The sequence below is a fragment of the Hibiscus syriacus genome, unplaced genomic scaffold (assembly GCF_006381635.1).
Source record: "Hibiscus syriacus cultivar Baekdansim isolate YM2019G1 unplaced genomic scaffold, ASM638163v2 tig00110348_pilon, whole genome shotgun sequence".
NCBI lineage: Eukaryota > Viridiplantae > Streptophyta > Magnoliopsida > Malvales > Malvaceae > Hibiscus > Hibiscus syriacus.
The window spans coordinates 2,055,498-2,068,034 of NW_024062699.1; the positions used below are offsets into that span (position 1 = coordinate 2,055,498).

The 12,537-nt window shown below is 34.2% G+C and overlaps 1 protein-coding gene and 1 pseudogene across 1 annotated transcript; one reads left to right on the top strand and one right to left on the bottom strand.

Moving 5' to 3' along the window:
- Positions 1-1,599: 1,599 nt before the first annotated feature.
- On the bottom strand, positions 1,600-2,981 carry LOC120120920 (annotated as a pseudogene).
- A 584-nt stretch (positions 2,982-3,565) lies between these two features.
- On the top strand, positions 3,566-9,983 carry LOC120120812 (protein unc-50 homolog). Its single transcript, XM_039140352.1, has 10 exons — positions 3,566-3,860; positions 4,697-4,764; positions 5,285-5,310; positions 5,924-6,014; positions 7,753-7,848; positions 8,977-9,045; positions 9,244-9,302; positions 9,390-9,512; positions 9,651-9,722; positions 9,805-9,983. The coding sequence occupies exons 1-10, from the start codon at positions 3,771-3,773 to the stop codon at positions 9,867-9,869; spliced, it is 759 nt and encodes a 252-aa protein (XP_038996283.1). The 5' UTR covers positions 3,566-3,770; the 3' UTR covers positions 9,870-9,983.
- Positions 9,984-12,537: the final 2,554 nt, after the last annotated feature.

Here is a 12,537-nt window from a genome sequence, read left to right on the forward strand (position 1 = left end):
TCCAAATAATCATATATGTAAAACTGAAAAAGAAGCCAACATGTCCAGAAAAGAACCAAATTCATGTTTATGAAGAACATGAATGAAAATTGAAAATGAGGAATTAGTGCAGTGTGAGGAATAAATACTGTTGTTGCAGATGTATTATCCACTGGACAAACTAGTAGTTTTGAACTGAAAAATTCATCACTTCTCTTATAGATAAAGAAGTGGTTTTCATGATGACTAACAGAGGTATCAATGCCATTTATACGAGGTGTCAAAACCTTAAGGCCTTCTCCCAGCTTGCAAAATTCATGATAGACGAGAAACCTTGTCATTTTGCTTTCAGATGAAATAAACAAAACTCTCAAAAGCTTGAAAATCAAGGGAAAACATATCATCCTTCTCGTGGTAAAGGTATGAGTCATTGCATTGGTCCGATCCCAACTTATGTAACCCTGCATATCATCATAAATAAAGCAAATGGAGGTTAATGTAGTTTTAGAAGAAGAAGAAGAAGAAGAAATAACATGGAGAATAAGAAGAAAAAATAACTTGGAGAAGAAGAAAGGGGTGGGTTAACTGGAGTTAAGTGTCTCGTCAGTAAAACTAACGGAGGTAACGACAAGGATATAAGGGTGCGTTTGGTTCATGGAATATAAGATTATCAGTGGGAATATGATTATCGGAATGTAACATTACCTAACACATTACTGGGAATGTTATTACTATGTTTGGTTTGTTTGACAGTAATGTAAGATTACAGTGTTTGGTTGAAGGAATAAAAGATTACTAGAATGTATATTTTATCAAATTGACCTTGTTTTATATTTTTTAACAAGTGAAATTCTAATTATTTAAATAAAAATTATTTATGTAAAAAATCATCGATAATATATTTAGATAAAAATTATTTATATAAAAATTCATCGATAATATATTATTTTATTATTTAAAAATATCATGTATTATTTTAATTTTAATTAATATTAAATTTTATATAATTTATTTAAAAATATATTAAAATTTCACTTTAATATAATTTATATAAAAATATTTCATGTTCAATATTAGGGATTTTTAACTTTCACTATGATATTTAATTTTATAAAAAGTAATTAACATATTCGAAAACTAGCACATTACTTGCAAGTCATATACTACATAACAGAAAGAAGTATAACATTAACCATCAAAAGTTTGTACAATGTTCATACTTACAAAAGATAATAGCCATGACATTCTAAACTTAATCATATATGTTGGTTATATTATATACTCAAAAATTTCTTCAAGTCAAAAGATTGACATATAACTGGCTAAGATACACAAAAAAGTTGGGACCATACTCTAAAGTCATAATAAAAAAGAGATCGACATAATTGTAGAAGGAACACAATCAAAATGATAGTCTAAATTGACGGCATATAGGACTGCAGGAGAAATGGATTGACAACAAATTTGAATATTAAATAATAAATGGCAATAGTAGTTTACAAAAATTCCTAAAATCTCATCACAATGACTAAGCTTCACTCACATGTAAACAAGAACAGAATTGTTGAAGATGCTCACAATTAAAGTAACACAACTCACAATCTTATTCCCAGCTTAGCTTTACTCATTATCTAAGGCTTCCTCAGCAGCAGCTGCCATCAACTCATCAAACTTCTCCGACTTCCTCAACAGTATTTCAATCTATAATATAGCAAATTGTAATAAGAAAACTTCAATGAACCTGAGAATTAATGTTAGTGTTAAATGATTAAAAATGGACGAAAGTAGTACAACTGAATTGTACTATATATTAATCCCTAACCTACCAATTAATAGAATTTATGTCCCAGAACTAGTAATCCACCTAATTCCTCTCTCATATCAACTACACAATAATCAGATGCCTCATTATATATCTAATTGGTTTAACAGTCTTACAACTTACTTTAGCTTTTTGTATAGGTCGTCCGCCTGATTCTTCTCCCATGTCAATGGTGGAAGTCATGATTTCTGTCATATAATGCATATATATCACGATACAAATTTTGAGTTATAAAAAAGAGATGAAAGCTAAAATGTATATTTTGTTATGGTTAAGACTCACTTTTCTCTATGGCTAGCCCATTGTTCTTCAATATCTCAGCAATGGTAACAACAGTAGCAATAGTTGTCAGGCCGCATAGAAAGCGAGTTAAAAGAAAAACAAGAGAAAGAAACAGTTATGTTTTCCTCAATATTCAAAACCAAGAGCCGCATTTCAACACAATCATAAATCACGTTCCATGAATATACACATAGCATGTTTGTATGTCAAGGTAATGTGTTGTATATCAACTCGAGTGGTGTAAAACCAATCATTCACTTTATTCCTTTGATTACATTGAAGTAGCCATGAAAGGTAACAAGAATAAAATAATTTGCGAGCTCCATGATATTTTAGCCACAAAGGTTGAAGCTATCAATTTAGATGACAACTCCATCTCTCAAAAGCTAAACATATAATATTTAATAAGAAATACAGAGAGCAACAAAGCAAACTGCCACTTTAATACTAAAAAGAACATCCGAATAAAAAAGTTCCAAGAGTAAACCAAGCAAGTGAGAGTGGAAAGAAGAGCAAAGAAAGAATACCCATTCCAAGCGCTGAGAGTTCCACCTAATTGTATTGCTGCATGTACCACTGTTAAAAGGGAGCAAAAATAAATGTATAAACAACTAACCAAAAAAACTAATTTAATTCATTTTTTGTTCATATCATGATCAACAACAACAACAACAAAATCCGAACGGAAAAAACAAACGAAAACCCAAAGTCATAACTCAAAGTCTTATATTATTCATTAATCACCGAGAGTTAGAAATTTAGAAAGAAAAAACAAAGTGAAGGAACCTTGGCAAGATTAACATAGAAGAAGAGGAGGTTTCTGGGTATTAGAGACCTGGATACGGTTCTTGTTGTTGTTGGAGCCCGATGAATCCACTGCCTCTATTGTTCCCACCATTCTCGTTATTTAGAGAGACATAAAACAAAATCTGGAGGCTAGAGCGGTGGTGCGTGAGGAAGGAACGAGTGGCTTTACAAAGGGATTTCAATTTTGGGAATTCCAATTTTGATAACACAAACCCATAACCAAGTTGAAGAATAAGAAGCTTTCAGCATAACAAAGTGGGGGAGAAGGCTATTTTAGACAACAAGACGGAAATAATGAAATACCTAAGAGAGATGGGGATAGATATTATCGGGAAAGAGAGACAAAATTACTGTTGGTATTAATTTTTTACCGGTACTTGGTAATGTGGCTCATCCAAATGTGGGTATATTCCTCCGGGAAAAAAACATTCCTTCCGGAAATGAATTATACCCTTAATCAAACGGGGCCTAAATGAAAACGAACTAAAAGTTTGATGATTGTATTGTAAGTTTCAAAAGTTAAGTGACCAAAATGTAAGTACTATAAAAGTTTGGGAACTATTTATATATTTTACCCTAAATTTAAACATATTTATAAAAAAAAAGAGGAAAAGAAAATTGGTTTGGTTGTGTAAGCCCAAGTTGGAAGTCCATGATAAAACGTTATGGAATAGAGGCAGGTTCCTAGTCAGAGCGAGAGTCGAGAGGAGCCTGGGACCGAGAGAAATACAGTCGTCGTCGTTTTTACGCTCCCGTATTATCATCTCAAGTGAGATCCAGAGACTCAGATCTGTAAAAGGGAAAACAAGGAAGGGATCCCACAAATTTTTAAGAAGCGTATTGAACAAGCAAGAACAAGAAGGAAGAACAATAAGGGAATATGTTACCAACAGTGAGCAAAACGCGTTCGTCGCCCTCCACATCTCGGCCGAACTCCATGTTCCCTCAGTACCTCCGTCGAATTGTCAAGGTTCAATCTCTCTATCGCTGGATCTGATCTTCATTTTTATCTAATTTCCATCCAAATTTTTGAATCTTGATGCAATTAGGAATCATTGCTTCCTTCATCCATTTTTCTGTCAGTTGGTGTTGTCCCTTTTCTCTTGTTCCTGATTGAATGGAATTCACATATTTACCTTCCAATTTTTATTTATTTATTATTTTTATTCTAATTTTAAGATTTAGTGGCAGCTTGTATATGGGATCAGGGAGTAGGCTTGCGGTTTGGAATTGATAAAATATAAGTGATTAATGTTAAATCCAGAATGAAATTCCAATTTCAATACGGGAGAAATAATGAGAAGAGAATTAAGCGATTTGTGTGTAATAGGACTTTGGATCCATTTAGTGATTCCTGAGTTTCTTCCCTGAAATATGTCAAAGTAGAAATAGCCTGGACCATTTCAAATTGAATTCCTACTAATTAAGCGGTAATTTTCTAATAAAATGAACAATTTGACTTTGATTTATGTCTTTGTCAAGTTAAATTTGAGCACTCACGGTATTGATTGTTAAGTTTTGAGTAGTTTAATCAACCTAAGTGACTTTTTGTATGATATAAATTCCTGCTTTTTCAGATATTGCTGTGTAAGCTGGTAAATTTCCGTTGCTTCCATCACATAATGTGAAAACTTTCACGAATTTATATTTGAAATATTATGCTAACGGTGAATTCCAGCTAAACAAAATATGCAATTAACTTGGTTTGCTTCATTTCTGATTGTATTATCGCTACATTTCTACAACATAATGTTTGAAGTATATGGTTTGCTTCATCTGATTGTGCAGCTTTGTTGGTTTGTGTAGTGGCAACAAATGGATATTGAATATACCTTCTGGCAAATGCTTCACTTATGTACTGCACCAAAGGTCGTGTAAGTATACTATTAACCCCTTATCACAGTTCAACTTGTTTTTTCCTGTCGTCCCATATTATAATCATTGTTCGGTTACTGGTTGCTAAATTCATATGATGCCTGGAATATAAGAAAAGTACTTATATTGACATTTGACACTCATTTTCTGCTGACTGATAGTTTAATTCTCATTGCTTCCGCTAGATGCATTTTGAGAGAGTCTTGGGATAAAATTTGAGCTAGTAATCCTCTTTATCTCAATAGAATTTTGAGCATTTGCTATTAATTCATTTTTTATCCGGAAAATGGTATTATTTCATTTCACTTATGTTTTCTGTTTGGGTAGAGATCATAGTATTGTGACAGATTGCTGTATTTGCATCTGGTACCGGAAACTTGCTATTGCTTGGTTCTGCGCATGCTTATTGATTTTTTTAGTAAAGGGATTAAATGCATAAAGAAGCTTTTTGTGTGTTAAAATGTTCTTTTCTAATTATTTTTGTTCTATTGTGGACATGATTTTCTATGGTGGATGCAGCTATCAGCACACAAAATATCACAAACGTATGTTCATTTTTCTTTAATTGATTTTTTCATTCATGCCCATTTTCAGCACTTAACTTGTAGCAGCAATGTTTTCAATCACGGCATGCTACTTTTGTTCCCATGGATATACTAACTGCAAGTATAGTTGTCTTTCAAATGACTTGTACGCTATCAAGTGGTAATGCATATACAACTGAATCATGATAATGATCTCTCAATAGTGTAAATCATTTTATACATTGCATGTGCTATTTTTTTATAAGTGCCCTCATCCTTTGGCCTATGCCTACAATAAATTGTATTCTATATGTTCAACTGGATTGTACTCTATCAAGTAATTAACTGAGTGTCAATGAAGATGGGATGTGCTTTCATCTATTACTATTAGGTGACTTATCTCTGCCTTTGTCTCCCCACCATGTGAAAGAAACTATCCAAAAGCACCCATAAGTTGCTAAGAGTTGAAATACCGTGTTATAGCTTTAAAATTAATGCGTCAAAATAGGTTTTCTTATTTTTCCTTTTGGGGTTAAGTTTCATGTTCCACTAACATGTTAAAGGTGTGATGTTATTAGATTCTTTCCATCATCTAATGAACTACAAAAACATTTTATTTGTCTTTTTCGTTCAGAAACCAAGAACCAGTGGGCGCGCGACGACCCTGCTTTTGTTGTAATCTGTAGCCTTCTTTTGGCAGTTGCAACAGTAGCTTATTGTGCTGCGTAAGTTTCTTTTTTCATTCCAAACATGACTGCATATAAAGAAAATGACTAGCTAGGCATCGGAACTTTAAAAGTGATCCTTGCTTTTAGATTTATTGGGTTGTTTAGGAATTAGTCGTCTTAGATTCAGTTTTATTGATCTCACATTGGTGTGCGTATGTTCTATAAAAAAAACATTGGTGTGCTTATGGTATTTATAATTTGTATGGTATCTTTTTGTAAGAATTCTTGTGTTGAGTTTATAAACAGCCTTGGATTTTTTGTAGTCTTAAGCAACATGATTGGGGCTGCATCATGAGGGTGCTAAGTTCTCCCAAGTAGAGTAATATCATGGCCCCAATTAGGGATGGCAAACGGGCGGGTCGGGTGCGGATACCCCCTCCCCCATCCCCATACCCACCTAATATTTTTCAATCCACCACCCGCCCACCACCCATGATGGGTAAAAATTTTCAAATCTACACCCGCCCACGCGGGTACATTCTCAAATCCATCCCCACACCCACTACCCACTGGAGAAGTACCCGGCTAGACCCGCCTGACAACAAACTTAAGTTATACATAAGTAACAAACATAAAACAAACACATCTATTAAGAAACATAATAAAATAAACTAATGATTATCTGAGTTAAGTGTTAATATAGATTTTAAAGTACATAAAACATCATAATAAAAGACATAATTAAAGTCTAGAAATATAAATGACAAGCACATAATGTTTTTGTTCTTTGGCACAACATTCTAAAATTTCAAGCAATACTTGTGACATCTGATACTCCAGTATTACAATCATCATTCTCATAAAACACCATAATAAAACACCAGTATTGCAAAATACTCGGTTGAAATTTGAATTTGAAAAAGTCAGTTTCAATGGCGTTAAAAATGGAGGTTTTTGAAGCACATGTGAAACACTTAATTCTATTCAGTGGCGTTAAAAATAGAGATTTGAGAAGCAACGATCTGACTCTGTTAGCCAAAAACGTGGGTGCTCAGTCAGAAGATATTGATTTGTAGAACATTAAGAAATTAAGCTTAAAACAAACATTAAGATGAATCTAAAAAATAATTAAAAATCAGTACGAGCAAATAAAAATTAAACTCTTAAAACTAAATGCAGAGGAGCTTAAAACGAAATGACTACGGAAATGACTCTTACAAAAATTAAATTTCAAGTAAAAAAGGAAGAAACATACATGAATAAGCTGGAGAGTGAAGACAAGAGGTTTGAAAGAAAAAAATTTATGCATAAACTTATCCCTAATACTTGGTTAAATTACAAGTTATATCTTATACAATATTAGGATTTATAAATTAGTCTCTTAAAATTACACCTAAATTCAGAATGGTCTAAAATTTAATGGATATTTAGTTGGGCGGGAGGATGTGGGGAGGGCGGATGCGGGGCGGGTGGATGCGGTGCGGATGCGGGGCGGGTAAGGTCTCAAACCCATTACCCGCCCACTACCCGCGACGGGTACCACTTTCTAAATCCACACCCGCCCACTACCCACTAAAATTATACCCATCCCCGCCCCAATTGGAGCGGATACGGTGCGGAATCCACGAAATTGTACCCGCTTGCCATCCCTAGCCCCAATAATGTACTAACATATTTGGATTCTTTAAGAATGCTAATGGAATTATTTTCTTTTACTTCTTCCTTTTCCACTGAACTGCTGGATATATTGTTGACCTAGCCATTGTAATATTTTTCTGTTTTCTTTGTAATGCAGGTATGATCACAGTGCTGCACATGCTGTTTTTGTAGTTATTTCAGTATTGCTTTTCCATTTTTTACTAACTGGAGTAATTCTGGCTACATGTTGTTGGTAAGAGGCAGAATCTATTTATTTTCAAACGGGAGTTTGTTATCTCTTAAAGTAATATCTTAACTGTTAGCTCCAAATTGGCGTGTAGCATATATACTGATAATATCTATTTGTTATATTGGAAAGCTGCATAAGTTAAGTTAGTGTCTGTCATTCTTTCTGAAGGCTCAGTTGCTTTTGGAAATAGGCATATATCTGTTCAGTGCTAAAATTGTTGCTTCTTTTAATTAGGTCTGAGGATGCAGCTGAATGCTATAACTGTTTCACTATTTTTATAATAGGAATGTAGTTATGGTTGTGAAATAGGCTGTAGCGGTTTGTTGTCTTACATCAGTCTTGCTTATGTTTTAGGTTTGTTGATTATGCTTGTTCCAATGAGAAAAAAAAAACTTATTAATAAGTCCAACACAACAGTAAGAATATATATTAGATGCTGCATGCTTCTGCCACAAATGTAACAGTGCAAAAATAGCTGAAGGTTTTAAGCTTCTGTCAGCAATATAAAATTGAATGAGATAAAAGCTAAAGTTATATGTATTACTAAGTTAGTGCTTGTTCTTTCTGAAGGCTCAGATGCTTTTGGAAATTGGCATATATTTGTTCTGTTCTATAATTTTTGCTTCTTTTAATTAGGTCCGAGGCTGCTGGCTGCAGCTGAATGCCATAACTGTTTCACTTTTTTTTTAATAGGAATGTAGTTATAGTTGTGGAGTAGGCCGTCACGGTTTGTTTTCTTACATCAGTCTTACTAAACGAGGGAGATCAAATTTTTCATTACATTTTACTAACTCTGACTGCTTGGGATATCCCAAGGAATTGTTAGCCAAAAATCTACATTGATTTAACTTTATATGGAGGCTATATAAGCCTTAGTCTCGTTCCTTATGCTTCTTCCAGTAAGAAAAAAATATTAATAACTCCAACACAACTGTAAGCATGTATATGAGATGCTGCAAGCTTCTGCCACAAATGTAACAATGCAAACATAGCTGAAGGTTTTAAGCTTCTGTCACCCGAAAAAATTGAATGAGATAAATGCTGAACTTAAATGTATTACTAATTTCATGCTAGCACGGTTGCACAAGGGAACTTGTTTGGTGGTGAATTTCATTTTCTTACTCCATGCAGGTTTCTGACAAATGCTTATCTTCGGGAGGAGGCTCCAAACAGTCACGTAGTGGAACAACGGGTTGAATGGCAAGTCTGAAGACTTCTTCCTATTTTTCCAGAAATTTTTAATCTCTTTTTGTGTGAGCTGTTTATACTGGTTTGGTTGTTATTTGATAGATCCGAATCATTAATGCTTTATTTTTTCTGCAAGCAGCAGAGTAGGTTGTGAATATTATTATCTAAAATAATTGTGCGGTGCTGACTGTAGCTTTTCTTTGTTTGAAGGCTGTATGCATTTGATGTGCACTGCAGCTCTTTCTTCCCAATGTTTGTAATGCTTTACGGTAATTTTTTTATTAATCCCTGTTTGTCACTTCCGTTTGTATTTTCCAATTTAAAGGGATCTAATGTGAACATTGTTGTTTTGGCAGTAATTCATTATTTTCTGTCACCTCTTCTGGTAGCCCACGGGTTTATCCCTGAACTTCTGTCAAATCTTCTTTTCATGGTGGCAGTTTCTTACTATTACTACCTCAACTTTTTAGGGTATGACGGTAAGCGTGTCTGCATGCCCTTTCTCTTTTATCCCTCTGGTGACTAGCCTATCTTTTTTCTTTTCTGGCTATGGAACTTCCCGAAGAAGTGGCTAATTATTATTACCTTTGGGAACTGGCATATCTATTATACTACAGTACTTCCCTTTCTGGAGAGAACAACCTTTTTCCTCTACCCAATTGGTGTCATAATTGTTTTATCGCCTATCTGTAAGTTTTTGACTTTATTTCTAATTCTGCTTTGGCATGGGGATCATAGCTAAGCTGTAAAAAAACTTATTCTGTTGTGCAGTGATTTTAAGTGGCTTCAATCCTTCGAGATATTTTATGAATATATATTTTAGCCAGAGGGCATGATGTACGGAATGTGAGATCGGTGACTAGTTTGGAGGTGGGATCATTGTTAGGTGGCTTTTGATGATTTGCATACGTGTAAAAGGCAGAAATGCGGCAAAATTTTAAAAGAGGAGAGGGTAAAAAAAAGGTAACCTTCACCTGTTTTTATCTTACCATCAGGAGCAGAACTTAAAACCAAATGAAATTAGGTTAGATAGAGAAATGAGTTTTCAGTGTTGAAGATGATTGATCAAATGGAGCTATTTGAAATGTAATGATTTGACCCTTTGTTTCTTATTAATATGTATTGTGTTCTATCTTAGAAATCATAGTTTACGAGATCTCTCCTTTTCTTTTAATAGTATTTGTGTCGGTTGGCGTTGCCTAATTCAGGCAAGTTCACCACTGGTGATGCTCTGTATATGTGCAATGGTCCTTGATTAGTTTAGTAAACCTCTAAACTATGGAGCTCCTATTTATTGAAGTTTGCTCTTGTCACCGGGTAAGGATTAGTTTAACAGTAGCGATAAATATTCTCAAGTTGATATAATCGTTGCAAATCGTTTTTGACTCTTTATGTGAGTGGAACAAGAATGCTGGTCATAGCAGAATTGTAGTATGTCCACATTAAACCTTATGCTTCAATATCATTTCTTCGTAGGATAAAGAAAATTGATTATGGTTATAGTATTAGAATGCGTGTTGAACGCAGACCCTTTAAAATTGTTATGATTATGATGAACTGCCAACAGAGCATTTTTTTAGGATAATCTTAGAAATGGTCACTGTCGTTTGAGTTTTATAAGCTTTTCCTCACTGAATTAAAATAAAACATAAGATTTGATCACTTTCGTTTCGTTTTAATTAAGATGTAGTCGTTGAAGGTTAACGGTCGTTAAATAATTATCGTTAATAAAATGATTTAATTTTTATTTTAACCCTTGAAGTTTAGATAAAATTTGATTAGGCTTTTTTGGTAAATCCAAAGCAGTTTAGGGATAAGTTTGCAATTTACCCTATTTTAATGTTTTTCTTCTTGATTCCCTCTTACCCTGCACACCTCGTCCCTAATCCGGCGATGAAACAGGGAGATGATTTGATTTTCCCTTTTAAACAGCCTCAGGGGACCAAGTTTGGCTCAAGCTTTGTTCTCATCAAAGAACTTCCATGAGTTCTCAACAAGGAACCGTCACGTCTCCTCGGCGATAAAGATCGGGCGGCTACAATATCTTGTGGCAAAAAGCATGGTGATGAAGATACCATTGGTGTCTGAACTGGCGGTGACGTCGAAAAAATCGGCGATTCGGGCGTTCAGATTCCCCGACTTTGATTTAAACGCGTGTTCGAGATGAGCCAAAGCTTTCCCGCTAAGAATGACTCGCATGCCGCCGCTATTGATGCTCGATATACAGATTTTACCTATTTGGTTCTTGATTGTCGACGAGGGATTCTCATCACTCGATTGAACCAACGGTGGTGGTTCAGGAGCCGACGAGACCGATTTCGGAATCCATAGCTTCTAATGATCATCGTACCCAAACAAAAACTCACTTTCAAGAATTGAAAATATCTCGTAACTCAATTTATCGATGTCAATGTTGGGTTCTTGCATCTCCGATTAAGCATTTGACGACATTTATCAAAACCCCAAATCAAAAAACACTAAAAATGGATCGAAAAATCTTTTCTTTCAATGAACTGTATTTTGCACGCTCCAATATGTTGTTTGTTTCACATGAATAATTCGTCTGCAGGAATGAAAATTTTGGTAACTTCAGCTTAAAAACAACGAATTAAACAAAATTAATATAAAACAACAAAAGAATCAAAGTATTACCTTCTTTGAAAAAAGGATCAATCAACAATTTCCAGATTTTCTATTTTGTGATCATAAAAAAAAGGCATCATAAATGAAAGCCAAAACTCCAGATGAAGACAAAGAAGAGAACCCAGAAAGGAGAAAGAGGAGGGCAAGAACAACAACAGTCGTTTGCTTGATAAGAATTCAAGGGGAAAATCAAATCGTCAGCCTTGTTTCGTCGCCGGATAGGACAAGGTATGCGACGTAAGGGCGAATCAAGAAGAAAAACATATTAAAATAGGGTAAATTGTAAACTTATCCCTAAACCACTTTGGATTTATAAAAAAAGTATAATTAAATTTTATCTAAAATTCAAGTGTTAAAATAAAAATTTGCCACATTAGCAAATCGTTAAAGGTTTAATTGCCATTAATCTTCAGTAACCACATCTTAATTAAAACAAAATAAAATTGACCAAATTTATGTTTTTGAATTCATTGAGGAAAAGTTTATAAACTCTAACGAAAGTGACCATATCTATAATTTACCTTCTTTATAGCTGAGGAAAGAGTAGGAATGATAGCGATGAATGATATACCATAGAAAGAACTTACCATTCAAATACACGATAAAGTATATACTAAAAGATGGCGAACATTTGCAATGACAACTACAAATATGGCACTAATCCAACTACTAGTACTTTTTTAAAGGATAAACCGGTACTTAAATTCTAGTATATTTTTTTTTAAGGATAGACCATAACTTAAATTAAACATGGATGGCATCAGCCATTACAAAAGAGTGTATGCATCCTGGGATTCAACCAGCAACGTCATAGGTTGCCGATAACATCGGCGATTTCTACCCCAGCCTTCCACCTCTCAT